This window comes from Mobula hypostoma, chromosome 3, assembly GCF_963921235.1.
Source record: "Mobula hypostoma chromosome 3, sMobHyp1.1, whole genome shotgun sequence".
Taxonomy (NCBI): Eukaryota; Metazoa; Chordata; class Chondrichthyes; order Myliobatiformes; family Myliobatidae; genus Mobula; species Mobula hypostoma.
This window is the reverse complement of record NC_086099.1, coordinates 155,802,161-155,822,028: the sequence shown is the minus strand read 5'-3', so window position 1 is coordinate 155,822,028 and position 19,868 is coordinate 155,802,161. Positions and strand designations below refer to the sequence as shown.

The window sequence follows — 19,868 nt, the reverse complement described above, 5'->3', positions numbered from 1 at the left end:
GGAGTTCTAGTGACCTGGGTTCAATCCTGGTCTCTGGTACAACCAGCATGGAATCCACATATTCTCCTCTGACCACGCGGATTTTCCCTGGATGCACTAATTTCTTCTCACAGGCCAATTATTTGTTAGGAGGTAGCTTAAAGACTGTGATAATTACTCCTTATGTAGGTAGATGGCAGAAAAATCTGAGAGAGTCAATGGGCATGTGAGAGATAAGACAGCATAGAAATAATTTTTGGAAGATGACTAATTGGATTGTTCTGAGAGTTGACATAGAATTAATGGACCAAATGGTCTCCCTTGCAATAAGGACATAAAATGTTGAAATCTTTGGAATCCTCTGGAACAGAAGCTGAAATTCCTCAGGATTTCATTGGCCTTTTGAGTTAAGACACGAAATAGGAGACTTTTTCACAATCTCTGCTACTTTTATATGACTGCCTTCTATACATTTAGAAAAATACATTAATCTGTATTATACATTTCAAGACTTTAGGACAACACAAAGGCCTTTACAGCTGACAAAATATTTGTTGAAATAGTGTCTAAGGATATATGTCTTGCCCATAAACTTTCAGCAATAGACCAAAAGGAAATGACATTTAGTTGAAATTCATGCTTGATTTATGTTCTACCGTTTGTGACAAATTCAGGTTTCATAAACATATTGACCAAATGGATACAATCCATGAACATGATAAAATCTCGTTGCCTCTAATGATCAAGTTGATGTAGCTTGTCCATTACCAAAGATCACTCATTCATTTAAACATACCCCACTACTACCAAAATGCTGTTTTTAATGAAGATACCAAAATTAAAAAGAGTTCAGGTGCAAAAAAACTAAATTCAAATAGGGAACAGCCTAAGAGCCAGCTGATGGAACCAGTAAGGTCAGTAATTAGAAAGACCAATACAAAACTACTCTTTAGTTTATTAAGAATTCTATCATTTTTGTGAAAGATGAATCTTCACTAATTAAAACTTGCCCCATCTCATCATCCACACCTCTTCAGTCCAAGGATCCAACACACAAATAGTCTAGGATTTCAAGAAAGTGAGTAGTGGAGATTGTGATTGTCAGCCGAGTTTAATTAGAACTTTTGATCACCTTCCAAAATACTTTAATATTTAAGGTAGTGAGTTTGGTATAGATAAACCTCACTGCTACATTTCTGCGGCAGAAGACATTGATGTAAACGAGTGCATCCTTATACGCGCAAGGCTTATGTATTTTTCAACTTATTTAAGATGGCATAAAATTGGTGGTTCATTGTTCTGATCTTTACCGTGAGTTGCAGGTCCTTCACCAAACCGAACCTGTTCCAGATCATAGAAAATTATTCTACAGTTGAAATACTAAAGAATTACAGCAAGATTAAGCTTCATCATGAGGCTGGATCTGAAACTGATTTGCCATTACATCAGTCAGAACCAGATGGCTGGATTCTCCTTTCCTTGATGGATGAGAATCCTTTGCTGTGATACCCTGTTGCTATTCATTAGGCAAAGGAACGTCCCGGTACCTGCCCTCATCCCTCCGTCCCCACTGCAGGGTAAATAAAGGCAGAGTTTTTAGTGACATACATTTCTTGGAAATTCCATATAGAGTAAAATGTTCTCTCCCTTCCTCTTAACTGATGAAGTTCTTTGACCTGAAACATTAACTATTTCTCAACTCACTGGTGTAGCCTGATCTGCTGAGTTTTTCCAGCTTTTAATTTAAACTTCAGATTTCCAACATCTGCAATGGCTTGGAAACTCTAGATAGAAGATGCAGACTGCCTTTCTTCTGTTATGCTGTTCTGGTGGGACAGTTGCCATGATATCATTTTTCAGCTGAATAGCCAGAATATTATGTGGGCACCAATCAATCTACAAACTTAAAGAAAAATGCCACTTGTTCTTTTGGATATACCTTCTCAAAGCAGCTTAACATGGAAAGCTAAATGGGCAGTGGGACATTGGTGAATTAGTCTCCCAGAGAATTATAACTGAATTAAAATCATCTTTTAAATTTATACTTAAAATGAAATGGAATCTTCTCTTGTCAGCTACCAGTGGCTTTCTCAAATAATGGCAATGAGAAGTTGCAATAGGGTGCTGTGAATCCACTTTGCCGAGTGAATGACATTGATAATTTCTCAACATTATGAATCTATCCACAGAAATCAAAATATAAGTATGAATACTGTATAATTAGGCATAGAATTTTACATAGGTTGCCTTAGTATTTCACAACGCATGATAGACACTTCAAAGATTTTATAATTTTTAATTATCTTCCTTTAGACAAGGTCTACTTTTTCATAGATAAAAATGACCACTATAATACAATCTCTAAACAAACTTGAAAAATGAAACATTACATTTCTGTCAACCTTATCTCTTAAAAGTGATTAACAAACTGCGTAAGCATGAAGTTATCATACTGTATTTTAAAATGTAAATGCTTGGTGTGTACTTTGTACCAAAATAACCTGGGTTTTGAAAAAAAAAGTATTTGTCTTCTTTCAAAGAACACATGTACATTATGAAACAAACTTTTTTTGTATTTTTTGATAGCTTCATGGTAGAATTATTGAATACAATAAAAATCCAACAAATCTAGGACTCTTATAACAACATGTAAAACTTCAAATATTAGAAATTTTCTGCATTACATTTGAAAGAACAATTTTTGAAGAGGAACACAGAAGCAGAAGTACCTTGAATCTAAGCAATTAGAGCATGGCTGATTTGTAATGGGTAGTAGAAACATTTTAGGATTGATTTAAACAGCAAACCTTGATTTTTACATTTTTGATGATGTCAAAATGGCATGTAAGAACTTTTATGCCATAATTATATGTTGTAGCATTTTTCTCATCAATAGAATGTATCTCAAAAATATACAGACTTCAGAACTACCAGAAGTGGATTACCAGTTGTAAATACATAATATTAGGGAATAGAATCAGCTTAATATATGTTTCCATAATTTAACAATGAATGCATTGCATTTTAATATTATGGATGTAAAATGGAAAAGACATAATGCATCTGATGGCTAGTTTTTTCCCCCTAGCAATGGATTAGAGGTAGAAAGTAGTAAATAGAGAAAATGGAAAATACTTTGTGTAGAGGATGAGACTACTACACTTCTCTATATCGGAAAACCTTCTCATCCTGGTAATCAATTGGGTGAACCAAACATCTGCAGTAGTAAAGGAGAGGTTGTGTATCACTTAATCTTCTACTACAACCTTTGCAATTAATGCAAAATAGTATTTGCCTCTCCAAATGTGTTCTTGATTTTGTTCGTTAATCTCTGTGGTTCACGCATCCCTGAGTAGTCTCCCAAAGTTTAAAAGTATTCAGTTACTTTTGTTGATCCAACCAAAAGAAATAATTTAACATTTCCCAGCATTATGCTCCATCTGTTGTCTTCATGCCTGCAAACATTCTATCTAGAGTATATCCCTTTTCAGATTATGTGCATCTTGCTCACAGGTCAATTTATCAGTGAAATTGATACCATAACCAAACTTGAAAGCATTGTACTCTGTCCTTTCTAAGTGATTAATATAGATTGCAGGTAGATTGTGGCACTCCAGTGATTACTGCAGTGATTCCATTCTGACAACTTGGAAAAAGTCCCATTTTCCCAACTGTCTACTTCAAGTCCATTCATATAGTTTTTTCAAGCTACAAGTGATCTCTGATCACATGAATTATTATTGGTCAATAACCTTGTATAGCCTCCTGACATCTAGCTATACTATGTTTAATAGTTACATAATTCCATCAATAATAGGAGACTTTAGAGAAAACAAATAGATATTTTATGGTTTCTCTGAACTGAGCAAAATAGATTCAGAAGTAATGTGATAAAAGATTCAGAACTTTTGGAGTTTTGTGAAGATAAATTGAGACAATCATTTCCAATGGGTAGTTGATTTGGTAACAAGTAATGCAACAGCAAAATCATTACCCAAAGAGCAATAAAGAGGTCAGGAGAAATTGAGACATACTGAATATTTATGCAGTTATTAAGGTAAAAACATTTCCTAGAATAAAATAATGGCGGGATTCAATAAAAGAGGATAAATCTTCAAAATGGAAATGTTAAATAGGTATGGGGTCTGGACATATCTTCAGTGTACAGTGTCAACCCTACCAGATGAGTTTGAAGTTTGAGATATTCTAACTTGACTTACATTGTACTTCTAACTTTCTATTAAGAAACAACTATCCAATCAATACTCATTTAGAAATGCCAGGAGATTAATCCACACATTTTGTAATAAATAAATCATACATTATTGGCATTGAAATATAGATTTACATTAATAAACACATACATTTATAACAGCAATGAAAAGTGACAATTTTTGTAAAGAAATTATTTCTTATAATGTAGCCAATGTCATTAAGTATGTATTCTGTATACACAATGAAACTCAAGATGCTACTTAGATATCACCGAGTTTTAACATGTATCATGTTATTTAAGTTTAAACTGGTAAGTATATACATAAAGATATGTATCAAGAAACAGGAATATTTGTGTGCCTAACTCTACAATTTACAACACTAAACTACTCACACACTATTGATCAATCCATTAAAAAAATGCTAAACTGAAGAGCTTGAAATTGTTTAAAAATTCAGGGACTGTACCTTAGAAACTAATAAAAATGCAAGCTTTTATGTATCCATGTATTTGAGGATTCCACTTAACTGTTCACATATACAATTCGATTGATGATAGACATTAAGTAATAATTTAAGTGCCATATTATGATAAATACAATTTCAAGAATTGTCTTTCAGATGTATTACTTTGGAGTAGTATGAAACTGTTCAGTGTATAAAACTCTGCACTTTACAGTAAACAGTTGGGATCAGAGAAGCAAATGGAGTTCAATAAAAATAACATTTCACCAAGAATTTCTGCTCCTTTCTTTTTCCTCCTATTATTTATGCAAATTGAAATTGCACAAAATGAAATAAAGTCAAAGTGGGAGTCTGAAACAGTTCACTAGTTCATGTGAAAACAATGTTCTCCTCTTGTTATATGCGATGCAAATTCATATCTATCCTGACTTCTGTACCCACACATGTTGCATTCAAAAGGGTCACGGAATCCATGGCACCCCATGTGTATGGTAAACATCACATGGTCCAGGAAAAGAACTCTGCAATGCTCACATTTGTAAACTTTCATATGTTCTCCATCACCACTAATCACTTTGAAGATTTCTTGATTAGGTTCCATACTTGCTCTCATAATGTCATAGGATCTCTGGTCTTCTTTTATCAATGGCAAACCATTTCTTGCCTGTGGAGCTACATGATTAGTTAGGTAGATAAGGTTGTTCCTTTCTTCATTATTGCTCTCAGTATCTGTTGAGTCTGGGCAACTGTTGCTTGGAGACGGTTCTCTTTCTGATGACTGCGACTTAGCTTGCGAAATAAATATTAGATTTTCAACTGCACCATTTTGGCTTGTGGCACTGTTAGCATGACTGAGAGTTTCTGAATGTGATTTTTGCATAGGGTACATGTTGTTTATTACCGGTATAACTTCAGAGCTTCCAGCAGGAGTCTGGACAAGTGGACGCAAGGATTCAGCCCCTAGATAATTGATAGCATTGTTAATTGCTTGATCCAAAACATGATTCTGCATCATCTCATTCTCCTTTTCATAATTTGAATTAGCGTCATACTGAAGCTCTGAAATACCAAGCTGCAGCGTCTTTTCACCTGTGTAATTAGCATATGAACAACCAATATGGTATTACTTTACAAGGATTAGATAAGTAAGACTTCCTGCTATACAACTAATGGATCCCACAGCTGTAAAACTTGTATAAGCCATAAAGAAACCTGCTCAGTCTGAAAAGAAAAAAAACGTCAGCTTGAACTGTTGATTTGGAAACGGCATTCATTATGTGTTCTAGGGAACTACAATACAGATGTTTATACTAAATAAAATCCATATTTTTTAAGGTTGGTGGTAAAGGCAAACCAGTTAAAATCCATTTATGAGCATTCTTCATAGATTAGTAAATATGAATACTGAAAAACCAAATTGCTATTGATATATCCATGGAATAAGTACAGTGATGATGGAGGATAAACTGAAATACTGTACAATAGGAGGAAGGATAGAGCTTACAGCTGGGTGTCTAAGGTAGGTGCCGTGAAGGGATAAAGCAAACTAAAGTTATGTGTTAGGAGTAGAAATGATGAGATCTGCCATAAGCAGATGGGAATGGGTAAGGAATTTAAACCACAAAAATGGACAGAAAATTAAACAGAATGTATTTACTTTGTACGCTTAGAAACTTGACCCAACTACATTCTTTTTAAATCCATGAATTAAGCATAAGAAGTTATTTTCTACTGATTCTGTAGTTTTTCCCCACGCATTTTATTTTGAGGTCCCACCCCACTGGGAAATTGGACAAGCCACTTCTGATTGCAATTCACTCTAACAGCTTGTGGGTAACATTCCCTACCAGCATGTTGTCACTGTGCGTGGCTATCATCACTGAATTTCAAACTGAAAAAGGATCAAAAGGCCACAACCCATGACCTCTGTTTCTCACTCACAGTGATACAAGCAGGAAAACACACAGGAAGTCAGGAATCAGGTGTGACTACAAGGACCCCCACAGGGATGGTCCCATTGCCTGGGATCATTTGGAGCTCAGGGCAGCATCATATATTTAATAATATAGGAGTATCTCAATGAGGAGACCTGAATGCCACCTTCTCCTTCTCCTCCTGTTCCCAGACATTTTCCAAATTCACCTCACATATATCATCTTCATAGAAAGTGCCCTTTAAGTGACTTGAGTTGGTTCCTAGTAGGGAACAGGGAAAAGCTGTATAGTAATGAATTCTGAAAGCCAGGATATCCTAATTTCTCAACATTTTCAGTAATCCCACCAACCCAGCTGGGCTTTACTATTAAACATAGCATTAATTTAGCACAGCAAGAAGCAGATAATCCAATTGTTAGGCCCTGGTGTGTATTTGTCATTATGGAAAGTAATGGAAGTATTTTATTAACCAGAGTCAATCAGTTATTATCACTAGGATTTTATTGAGGATCATAAACCTAGATTTATTCTTTGTGGTAATCCTAGATTGTATAAATGAAGCACTCAGGTAAATGTCATATTGCAACTTTTTAAGAAAACATGCGTTAAATTTATGGAAGGCATTAAGAAACGTTTCTGGTTGAAGTGCTGAACATGCACAATGGGTTGAATTGCCTTTTGTGTTTGATTTTCATTACTTCTAAATCTTTGTAGAAAATTTAAGGTTAGTAACTCAGAAGTCTTATTGTTTATTACTATTTCCATTTTTGGTAGTGCTTATGCTTACTTAAGATGCATTGACAATACACAGATCTGGCTATGTATGTATAAATGTAAAATTAGTACTCATTGCAAAGGGATTTAATTGAGCAGGGAGTTGGGAAGCTGCATGGAATGTTACACAGCCAAATCTCCACTATTTGTTTGCATTGTAAAGCTTTGCACAAGGAGCATCAAAATTTAAAGTTTAATCAGTTTTTTTCTTATAAGTTAAATTATACTCAGTTTAAATTGCACAGCGTGCTCTTTATGCCTTGATAACAAAGGTTATAGTTTCTGTATAATTTTGGATGCATTTAATAATTAGGTAATTGATATTTCAGACAGTTCAATGCTTTTGTTTTAATAGCTAAAACAGGAATTATATGTGTATTAACCTGTTCATTTCTGCTATTGCATTGGGTAATCTCAATTTTATTTTAAATTCAGAAAACTTTGCTATTGACCAGATATATCTTCTGTTTAATGCCTCCCAATGTTGCCTCTTTATTAACAGAACCATTAATAACATACCCTATTCTCTTGCCTACAGTGCCCTCACCTTCTGTTATCCTTCCAGTTCAGCTGATCCTACTGGTGTTGATCCAGTGGATTTTGCTAGTGTAGCAGCTATCACTGCTCTTTTCTGTACACCTCTCAAATATACCTGCTTAGTTGAGAATTAAAAAACAAATCTGCTTACCAACCACAAGATTACTGCAAATGTGTGCATTGCTGGAAATGTGAACTGTAGGTGATGAAAACTTCCTCCTAAATGGCTATACGTTCCAACCACTGCACCACTCCAAGTATCTTGGAGGTGATCTGGCTCATGTCATTCATTTACAACATTGCTCTTTATTCTAGTACTTTCTCTTTCTTCAGCTTCTCATTATTTTCCACTACCATGCCTCTCACTTTAAACTGCCATTCAGGACAAGTGTTTATTATCTTCCTCCCTCAGCTGGGTGATCTTAATGTGTTCACTTTTCTTGGAGTTCTGTACCCACGAATCCTCCATGTCAACTTTCCAATTTGTATTCTCGGACTCCTGTATGATCCTGACCTCTCCCATGGCCTATCTTTCCATATTGTCTCAGTCACAGAGAGAGCTATTAATATTTATTTAGTTGTCCTCCAAACTCACGCCCCCAAAACCTCCACCAACCTTCCAATCCTACTTTTGTATCAACCACTGCAAAAATCTATCATTTCGCTTGAAGCTGTTTTGTTGATTTGATTTCATCTGTATGAACCATATGCATACAAGCTTTTCATTGTATCTTAGTACGTGACAATAATAAAGCAATCCGAATTTTTTAAACTCAGCTGTATAATCATTCATCCTCTCCTCCCCTCCCCACATTACTGCAGCTACTGATCTTGTTAACAAAAGTCCTTCCCTCCATTAAAGTCATTACTCTCTCTTATCCTATCCACTACCCTCATACAGACATCATCTCAGGACCCAAGGAATATGAAGATATACCATATATAACCATATAACAATTACAGCATGGAAACAGGCCATCTCGGCCCTTCTAGTCCTTGCTGAACTCTTACTCTCACCTAGTACCGCCGACCTGCACTCAGCCCATAACCTTCCGTTCCTTTCCCGTCCATATAGCTATCCAATTTAACTTTAAATGACAACATCAAACCTGCCTCAACCACTTCTGCTGGAAGCTTGTTCCACACAGCTACCACTCTCTGAGTAAAGAAGTTCCCCCTCATGTTACCCCTAGACTTTCGCCCTTTAACTCTCAACTCATGTCCTCTTGTTTGAATCTCCCTCACTCTCAATGGAAAAAGCCAATCCACATCAACTCTATCTATCCCCCTCATAATTTTAAATACCTCTATCAATTCCCCCTCAACTTATATGCTCCAAAGAATAAAGACCTAACTTGTTCAACCTTTCTCTATAACTTAGGAGATGAAACCCAGGTAACATTCTAGTAAATCTTCTCTGTACTCTCTCAATTTTGTTGAAATCTTTCCTATAATTCGGTGTTTTTTCTTCTTTTTTTTAGGTTCAATCATTAGGTATTAATATTGAAGATATGAAGTTTAACAGACAGGGCAGTTAACTGCTTTAGATATCCGTCAGCAGTTATGAATGGAGTAAGGCCACGTCTTTGCCCTATCAACCAGGGTCACAGATTGCAGAATTAACACACTGCTTTTTTTGCTTACTATAAATTGTCTTCTTAAATGATATTTCCCTGTTTCATCCAGTCACACTTCCAATAAGAAGTACTCTTTTCAGCTAAGGATGGGACTGTACTGTCCTATTTCTTCTTACACTTTAAACAGACTCAATAAAAAAAAACTTTCCAGCTTTGGTCCCAAACTCATACTTTTCTCTAGTTTCTGTTCCTGTATGTTTTTATGCCTTTTGCAAAATCATCACAACTGGTCTAGGAGACACTTCCTGCTCCCTCCACCCTATTCCTACTAAATATTGACCATCCAAGTTCCCTTCAAGATACTGGTATTGATTCTCTCACATCTTTGATGCCACTTTCAAATCTATTGTCATTGACATACTCCCCAAACAACTGACAAAATGCTAGTTTCCACAATGACACTGAAGGCAATCAACACCTAAATTATATCTCCATGGTCTGTCTGAAGAAGACTTTTAGCAACTGTGAATCACTTATCAAATCCCTATTCATCATACTTTTGGGCAAGTCAAGTTACATGAAGTTCCATAAAACTAGAATAACACTAAAAAGCTTATTTAAATTAATTTAGCATTTCATTGTAAAATTAGCTATTGAAAATTAAATTGACCATTCTTGTTTAATTCTACAGAGAAAACGTAACTAAATACCAAAACGTAATATAGTTTGATAAATACATTGAATTACAATTTTTCCTTACTCTGCCATAGGTGATCATGCCTTCAGTTGCAAACTACTAAGTTGACTGTACCTCTAACAGTCATTCAGTATGTCATTATGACCAGTCCATTCTGATTGTAAAAAGACTTGTGGTCCCATTTCACTCAAACAACACATGAACCAAAGTAAATAAATGTTTTAAAATTAGCAACTCATCTCATATATATAGAAGAACTGAATATTACCAGAATTAACTTGGTTCCATCAGTCCACCCCTAAAATCTAGATAATATTTGCAGGATTTGCATGTGCTTTGAATTACACTTTTCTCAGCAAGGAATTTCAATTTTTGTCTTATGTAAAATTATGTCAATCACATAAATTCCTTTATGGTTTCCCATTACAACTAGTAATATTTCACCTTACTCTGAATACTTCAATATTATTCAAATTTTGTTATTAAATATTAAATTCACAGAGCTTTCCTACTCAAGCCACTACTATTACAAACTTAGCACCTATAAGTAGATAGAAATTAACTTCCATGTCATTACCTGATTTTCTTGATTCATGTTAAAAAGATAACTTGATAGACAAAAATATAAAAGTAAATTTTAAAGAATTTTTGATATATTATTGTTTAAAAATAAGTTGGAACTTATTAATAAAGGATTTAAAATTGTAGCTATGTGTCAATATTGAACTGCATAAAATTAAAAGTGACTTTTAGGCCTTGAATGAATGGCTAAATGAGAGAAAGCCATTTCAAATTCAGCCAGGTCAGATTATAAAATGGTACTTACACGTTCTGTCAATAACAAACGGTAAACCAGTGCCCACTGGTGTACAGCTTGTATGTGAGAAATTGTATATAACAAATATTGCACTTGTTTCTCTCATGCTTACCAACAAACTTCTGTGGCATTGAACTTTTACGTTTTGCAACATTACTTGCAAGTTTGTCCAGTACCATAGCTCTTTCTGATCCAACCTTGCTTACTCCTTCAGCTAGCTCATGTGATTTGCTTTCTTCTTTCACTACAAAACAAAGAAAATGAAAATCCAATTTTAAACGGAGGCAAAAAGGCCACCATCATGCCACCAGCCCTTTTAATGAGTTACATTTAATATTAGTTGCCTTTCTAATTTGTTATTGGCTCTTTCAGCTTTTTAAATCTTATAACTGAAGTGAAGTTCCTCCAGCATTTTGTGTGTTGCTGCATGATGGACCAGTCCAAACTACAATCATTTAGCTAGTTTACTTTCATGGTATTTTACAGAATAATTAATGGGGATCAGTAGATAGTGTTTTATAGTTTAAAGTAACTTAAGGACAGTAATACCGAACAAAGTCCACAAGACAATTTTATGTTTCCTGCATTTTTTTCAGTGATGTTCTTGTAAGATTTTCAGCAAAACAGAACAGCCTGCCTTTGCTCTATTATGAAGGCATTTCCTACTGAATTTGGAAAAACAAGTGAAAAAAAAATGAAGAACTCCTTTATGGAATATTGTGCAACTCAGTAAAGAACAGGATGAGTTTGCTGACAGTGCCTCAGATGTTGCACAAATTTAGCTTCCTCAATATAGAGTCTGAAATATGAGGAGCAAAATAGCAGAAAGGACTTTGAAGAAATAAGGAACTGCAAGTATATTAGTATTCAAACACTTATGGAACATTGAACATAAAGCAGTATAGCAGAAGAGCAGGCTCATCAGCTCACACTGCCTGCACCGACCGTGATGCCAATATACACTAATGCCAGTTGCCCGCACGTGGTCTACTCCCCTCCATTCATTGTTTGTTCATGTGTATGTCCAAATGCTCCTTATACTGATATTGTATATGTTTCTACCATTCTCCCAGCAGCATTGTGTAAGCACCCACAAGCCTCTGTGTAAAGTCTCTATAACCTTCGACCCCTTCACTGCAGAGAAAACAATTCCAGCTGACCCAGTCCCTTCTGAGAACTTATGCCTTCCATAATCAGAATCAGACTTATTATCACTGAAAACATCCTTGTGGAATTCTTTCACACCCTCACTAACTAATCGCAGCCTTCCTGTGGCCTGTCAGCCAGAATCACACAGAACATTTCAAATGTGGCCTCACCAATATCTTGTATAGACGTAATATGGCGTTCCAACTCGGAGTACTGGAGAACATTTAGGTAGATAGTCATGGCAGATGCAAAATTTCATAATACAGTATCTTTTACTTCTAAGCTGAGCTATCAGCCAGGAAATTCAAGGTTTAATATATGACCGCTGGTGATTATTTGTCACTAAGATCTGCTGTTCAATTTCCGGTGCAATCCATTGGCAGAAGGACTTTACATCTCAAGTTCTCAATATTTATTGCTTATTTATTATTATTTATTTTTTCCTCTCTTTTTGTATTTGCACAGTTTGTTGTTTTGTTTTGCACATTAGTTTTGGTTTGTCCTGTGGGTGCATCCTTTCATTGATTCTATTCTGAGTCTTATTTTACTGTGATTGCCTCAAGAAAATGAATCACAGGGTTGTATGTGGTGACATGTATGTATTTTAATAATAAATTTGCTTTGAACTTCGAACCTTATTAAAATCAAAAGGGATTCTTGGTCTGCAGATTAATAAGCAAAAGGAAAGGCATGTATTTTAAGCTATTTTAGACCATAAGAGACAGGAGAAGATTTGGACCACTTGGCCCATCATGTCTGCTCTGCCATTTCATAATGGCTGGTCTATTTTCCCTCTCAATCCCATTCTCCTGCCTCCTCCCGGTAACCTTTCACACACTGACTAATCAAGAACCTCTCAACCTCCACCTAAATACACTCAATGACCTAGCCTCCATAGTCACCTGCAGCAATGCATTTCACAGAATAACCACCCTCTGGCTAATGAAATTCCTCCTTATCTTCATTCTAAACAGACATCTCTCATTTCTGAGGCTGTGCCCTCTGATCCTAGACTACCCCACTACAGGAAACATCCTCGCCACATCCACTCCATCTATTTCTTTCAAAGTTCAATATGTTTCAATGTGATCCCCCATCAGTTTTCTAAATTTTAGCAAGTACAGGCCAAGTGCTATTAAATACTCCTCATACAATAACCGTTTCATTCCTGGAATCATTCCCGTGAACCTCCTCTGAACACTCTCCTATGCCAGCATATCCTTTCTTAGAAAGAGGGCCCAAAATTGCTCACAATACTCCAAGTGAGGCGTCACCAGTGCCTTAAAAAGCCACAGTTTTACATCCATGGTTTCATATTCTAGTCCTCTTGAAATGAATGCTAACATTGTATTTGCCTTCCTCACTGCAAATTAACCTTTAGGAAATACTGCACAAGGATTCCCAAGTCCCTTTGCACTCTGATTTTTGAATGTTCTGCCTGTTTAGAAAATAGTCTCTACTTTTTTTCCTTCTACCAAAGTGCATGACCATACATATCCCAACACTGTATTCCATTTGCCACTTCCTTGCCCATTTTCCCAGTCTGTCCAAGTCCTTTTACAGCCTCCCTGCTTCCTCAACGCTACCTGCTCCTCCACCTATCTTTGTATCACCTGAAAATTTGGCCACAAAGCCCTCAATTCCATCATTCAAATCATTAATATATAGCATAAAATGAAGTGGTTCCAACACCGATAACTGCCAATCACTGGCAGCCAACCAAGAAAGGCTCCCTTTATTCCCTCTCTTTGCCTCCTGCCAACCAGCCACTGTTTTATCCATGTTAGAATCTATCCTGTAATATCACGGGGCCCAATCTTGTTAAGCAGCCTCATTTGCAGCACCTTGACAAAGGCCTTCTAAAAATCCAAGTACACAACATCCACCAATTCTCATTGTTCTCTCCTGCTTGTTATTTGCTCAAAGCATTCCAACAGATTTGTCAGGCAAGATTTTCTGTTAAGGAAACTTCAGCCTATTTTATCATGTACCGAGGCCTCATCCTTAACAATCGACTTCAGCATCTTCCCAGCACTGAGGTCAGGCTAACTGGTCTATACTTTCCTTTCTTCCTCCTCCCTCCCTACTTGTAATTTGCAATTTTCCAGTCCTCTGGAACCATGCCAGAATCCCTGATTATTGAAAGATCATTACCAATGCCTCCACAATCTCCCCAGCCACTCCTTTCAGAACCCTGGGCTGCAGTCCATCTTGTCCAGGTGACTGATTCCCCTTTAGACCTTCCAGCTTCCCAAACACCTTTTCCCCAGTAATAACAATTGCACTCACTTCTGCCCCCTGACACTCTCGAACATTCAGCGTACTGCTACTCTTTTCCACAGTGGAGACGGATGTAAAATACTTATTTAGTTAATCCATCATTTCCTTGTCCCCCATTGCTACCTCTCCAACATTATTTTCTAGCAGTCTGATATCTACTCTTGCCTCTCTTTTATTCTTTATATATCTGAAAAATATATAAAGAAAATATATATATTTTGGTATCTGGTATTCTCTTTGATGTTGAAAAAGGATCTAATGCTTTCCCAGTGTATATGACGAATAAACTCTTCTTGGGCTTCCAGATGATTACAGGTATTGATTATAACGAATGTAATGATGACAGACTCTGCCACCTTCTTAAGGATGATGCCTGGGCATGTCTAGTCCGATGGTATTTATACCCCTGTATTCTATCCCTCCTGACTGGTTAGTCCTCATCCAGTCAGGTTTCCACTCTCCCACCTTGCTTAGAATCCAGTTCTTACTTACAGTGAGATCTTCGTCTTTGTTAAAATTCTTTTCCTCTAATTTTATTTCAATGGTTCCTTTACCAGGTGGTCCCAAAAGCCACTGGTGCGACACAGTAGTTTTGTGCTGTCGAAGTCAATAGCTATAGAAGGTCTCGCTCTAAGTAAGAACTGGAATTCGATTGTAAACAAGCCTGGAGAATAGAAACCTGATTGAATGAGGATTAACCAGTCGGGGAGATGGAATACGGGGCTATAGATACCTTCGGACTAGACATGCTCAGGTATCATCCCTGAAGAAGATGGCAGAGTATGTCATCGAAACATTGGTTATAATCGATAACTGTACCTGGCTTGAAGCCCAAGAAGAGTTTGTTCCTCTTTGATATTACTGGCTAGCTTACCTTCATATTTCATTTCTTCCCCCCTTTAGACGTTTTTGTTGCTTTCTGTTGGTTTTTAAAAGCTTCCCACTAAATTTTGCACTGTTATATGCTCTTTCTTTTGCTTTTATGTTGCTTTTGACTTCCCTTGTCAACCACAGTTGTGTCATCCTGCTCTAAAAATATATCTTCTTCTTTGGGATGTATCTATTCTACACTTTCTGATTTCCTCCCAGAAACCCCGGCTATTGCTGTTCTTCCCTCATCTCAGCTAGTATTCCCTTCCAATCAACTTTGTCCAGCTCCTCTCTCTTGCCTCCATAATTCCCTTTACTCCATTGTAAAGTTGATACATCCGACGTTAGCTTCTCCCTCTCAAATTGCAGGATGAAGTTTATCGTATTATGATTACTATGTCCTAAGGTTTCCTTTACCCTGAGCCCACTAACCAAATCCAGTTCATTACAAACACCCAATCCTGAACAGCTTTTTCCCTAGTGGGCTCAACCACAAACTGTTCTAAAAAGCCATCTCGTGGTATTCTACAAATTCTCTCTCTTGGGATCCAGCTCCAACCAGACTTTTCCAGTCTATCTGCATATCAAAATCCCCCATGACTATTGTAACATTGCCCTTTAGACATGTTTCTTTTCATCTTCCATTGCAATTTGTAGCCCACATCCTGGCTACTGTTTAGGGGCCTATATATAACTCCCATCAGGGTCTTTTTACCCTTACAGTTTCTTAACTCTACCCACAAGGATACTACATCTTCCTACATTTTACTTTAGTTTAATATTGGTAATTAAAGATCCTTGTAAAATATAGTTTATTAATTTATTTACTTAATTTAAAAAAAATTTAAATACTTCAGGAAGGCAACAAGATTGAACATCTTTGAGGAGATTTTGGAGGTATTCTGGAGCAGGATCTCTGTACTACACTGCCTGAGGCCTACTCACCACTGCCACCTCTGAGCCCAGTTCAAAGGTGCAGAGTGCTTGTGAGATTGGCTCTCCACATCTGATCTGGGTGAGTTTTGTCAAGCAGGCTGCTCATTCTGGTCTAGTCATCATATTTTCGTTTGCACCCATGCTGTTTGACTGAGTGTGTCCTACATTCTGTTTTGGAATAATGATATATAATGGTACAAGTTCTGATACTGATCTTAGATACAGAGTCTTGGGAAAATGATTGTGGACCACATAACACCTCACACTTCAGCGTTATCAAATAGGGAAATGAAAGCACTAAGATATCTCTTTTATTTGTAATAGTTAAGTACAATTCTATGAATCACGAACAGTAATAGCAATCCTGATCCAGATTTCTCGTGGAGTACACAGGAAGTGAACAAAACCCATTTACTCCAGCTTCCCCCTCTCATTATCTATGTTGCAAAGCTCATTGTTGCTTTTGAGTCTCATTTCATCTGAATGCCACACACCTGACTTTATATGCAGTAAAACGACCCAGCACTATGCCAACATCTTAACCCGGAAAATGGATTACACCCTTAAATGGTAAAGTAATTTGTATTTAGTACCAGTACCCAATCAGGAGACACCTGAAAAAAATCGCAGAGTTAAGGAAAATTATTTTTAAAAACAATCAAGCTTTTCTTCCAATCTGATGGATTAAAATGAGCCTTGTGTGATTCTAAAGACAACTGCTTTCAGCTTTCCCATTGTAACCATCATGAGAAGAATGTCAGGCCATTGACGTGCACACTACATAGCAGTCATACAAAAGCTGCAATGGAGATCATGGAAAACACAAGGAAGGGAGGACATGCCTTATGCATCCTCCCCTCACAGGGGACCAGTTTGGTGATCAGGCTCAGGCCACAAGGAAGAAGGAGAGAAACAGGAGTTTGGTTGGAGCACAGGGTGCAACCAGATAAGGCACCTGTAGAGATGTATTAATTGGGCTGATTGGTGAACACAATTAGGTTTGCTGCAACCAGGGGTTGAGATTAAGGTCTTCACTGGTTTAACTGGTGGGCTTGGGGTCTCTGCTGATCGGAGGTTAGGAAGGAGGATGGTGGTTGGAAGAAGGCCATTATGGAATTTCATTCAGTCCGATGTATTTTTTAACCAGTAAGAACAGAATGCTGAAATAATTCAGTGGGTCAATTCAAATCTGGAAACAAAATGCAAAACTCAAGGTTTTGGGTCAAGACCTTGCATCAGGCTGATGAATGAATCACCTGCAGTCTCTTGTCTTACTTATTAGAAAGCAATGCTGAAGAACAAGCTACATAATTCTGTTTCTGCAGTTAGGACTTTCCTTGTTTATTCATCTTTTAGGGATCATTATTGTGTTACATAACATGTTAGCTAAAGCATCAGATTTCATGAAAAGGACATTTTGTTTTACCTGAATATATACCACTGTGCAGTCCCATGGTCTGCAAGTAATTATGACAACGTTCTTTATGTTCCTCAAGTGAGCTGCGTTGCTTGTAGCTTCGCCCACAATAGCTACATTTGTGAGGTTTTCCAACTAAACACAAACAGAAAGAGCCTTGAAAGGATTACGCAGAATAGACTTCACTTTTTCTTTAAATTTGTTGACTGTAAGCTAATTACTAAGTTATTAGGTATTAACCTGTGCTCAAACTATATCTTACAGAACAATAATTGAAAAATATTAATGTAAAATATGTTTGTTAAACCCCAAGGTCTTCCTGATTAAATTATTCATTTGATTAAGCTAGCCTCCTGAGCTACTAAACAGTTACCATTTTCAGAAAGCAGTTATGAAATTGACCAGACTGCTTAATTGATCCACATGGGTTAAGGTTAACACAAAATACTCTGCAGATGCTGGGGTCAAAACAACACTCACAACACGCTGGAGGAACTCAGCAGGTCGAGCAGCATCCGTGGAAATGATCAGTCAACATTTCCGGCCAGAACCCTGAGTCCTGATGAAGGGTTCCAGCCCGAAACATTGACTGATCATTTCCATGGATGCTGCCTGACCTGCTGGGTCCTCCAGCGTGTTGGGTTGTTAACATCACAGTGTCATAGAGTCAGCTACAATGGAAACCAATTCAACCAACAAACAAAAAATCATTGTGATTGGATTACTCCATTGCAAAGATTCTTCCAGGTTTGCTTACCCTGAGGAAGAATAAATCTTCCCTTTGACAGAAATTCAGTGAAACCCCCTCCCACTGCTCCCCCCTCTGTGATCTCTGCTGCCCTCCAACTCTTTGACCATATGCTCACCCAGACTCGCTACCACAGCTATGTATCCTTCCTGCTCTTTACTTCACCACTCCTCTGCTCCCAGTTTCACATATCACCTTGTGTTACCTTCCTCCCCACCATTCAGACTCTGACTCCCAGTCCTACTGAAGGGTCTCGGCCTGAAACATCAACTGTACTCTTTTCCATAGATGCTGCTTGGCCTGCTGAGTTCCTCCAGTATTTTGTGTGTGTTGCTTAGATTTCCAGCATCTGCAGATTTTCTCTTGTTTGTGAATTTTTTGGCCCATCATGTCTACAGTTGCTATCAAGTACCCATTTAAACTCATCCCACTTATCAGAACTTGCTCTGTTGACTTCTATGCCTTTCGTGAGATTCTAGGTCTTGGAGATGTCTTATAAACCACTCAGGACAAACTTTACCATGTTAAACTTTTCTCATGAATATATGAGATATTGAGAAGAATAGTGTCAACATTTCAAAGAAGCAAGCAGACAAATAAAAATAGATATTTTAAAGTTATTGCCAAAATAGTGAAAACATTGTAGTGAGGTTTTGGAATATCTTGTTTTGAAAATCATTTTAGATTTTGTTGTATCATTTATGTATGTTGGATAAATGATAACATCCTGCAAAATGTGAATAGTGAAGGGAGCCTGAATTCTGTTAGTTCTGGTAGGGTCAGTGATTAAAAAAAGCAAAACAGCTTTTCTTACAGTGTGGAGAAAGACTCTGTGATCATTAGAGAGCTTTGCTACATTGAATGTGCTGTGGTATTAAACTAAATAACCTGTCACATTAGTGGCTAGATCATGTCAACAGCTATCCAGTGTTTCTATAGGGAACTACTAGCTTGCTACAGAGCACTTGTCAGTGCGTTCAGCTTTTCTCTACAGAATCCGAATTCTACTGAGATTTAAGCTTGCTCTGGCTGCAGCAATCAGAATCAGAATCAGGTTTACTATCACCAGCATGCGTTGTCAAATTTGTTAACTTAGCAGCAGCAGTTCAATGCAATACATGATAATATAGAAAGAATAAATAAGCAAGTAAATCAATTATAATAAGTATATATATGTATATTGAAAACATTAAAAAGTGCAAAAACAGATATATGAGGTAGTGTTCATGGGTTCAATGTTCATTTAGAAATCAGATGGAAAAGAGGATGAAGTTGTTCCTGAACTGCTTCAGGCTTCTGTACCTCCTCCTTGATGGTAACAAAGAGAAGAGGGCATGCCCTAGGTGATGGGGGTCCTTAATAATGACTCTATTGGAAATGGATTGTCAAGCATTATTGTAAGGCAATTGCAGTCAGTTTTTTTTTTCAATTTTGCGTTAATTAGTATTAATATTTTCAACCAAAGTAAATAGA

General features: G+C 37.0%; 1 protein-coding gene across 7 annotated transcripts in view; it reads right to left on the bottom strand.

Annotated features, from left to right (window-relative positions):
* Positions 1 to 2,255: 2,255 nt before the first annotated feature.
* ikzf1 (IKAROS family zinc finger 1 (Ikaros)) overlaps positions 2,256 to 19,868 on the bottom strand; it is an 83,889-nt gene continuing 66,276 nt past the window's right edge. For 4 of the 7 annotated variants that reach the window (XM_063043942.1, XM_063043944.1, XM_063043946.1 and 1 more), the window contains 3 exons: positions 17,657 to 17,782; positions 11,108 to 11,239; positions 2,256 to 5,748 (listed from right to left, as the gene is read on the bottom strand). In XM_063043942.1, the coding sequence (XP_062900012.1) occupies positions 5,024 to 5,748; positions 11,108 to 11,239; positions 17,657 to 17,782 (983 nt within the window). In that variant the 3' untranslated portion in view covers positions 2,256 to 5,023. The remainder of the gene's footprint in view (positions 5,749 to 11,107; positions 11,240 to 17,656; positions 17,783 to 19,868) is intronic. The other 3 variants (XM_063043947.1, XM_063043948.1, XM_063043949.1) reach the window with 3 other exon arrangements.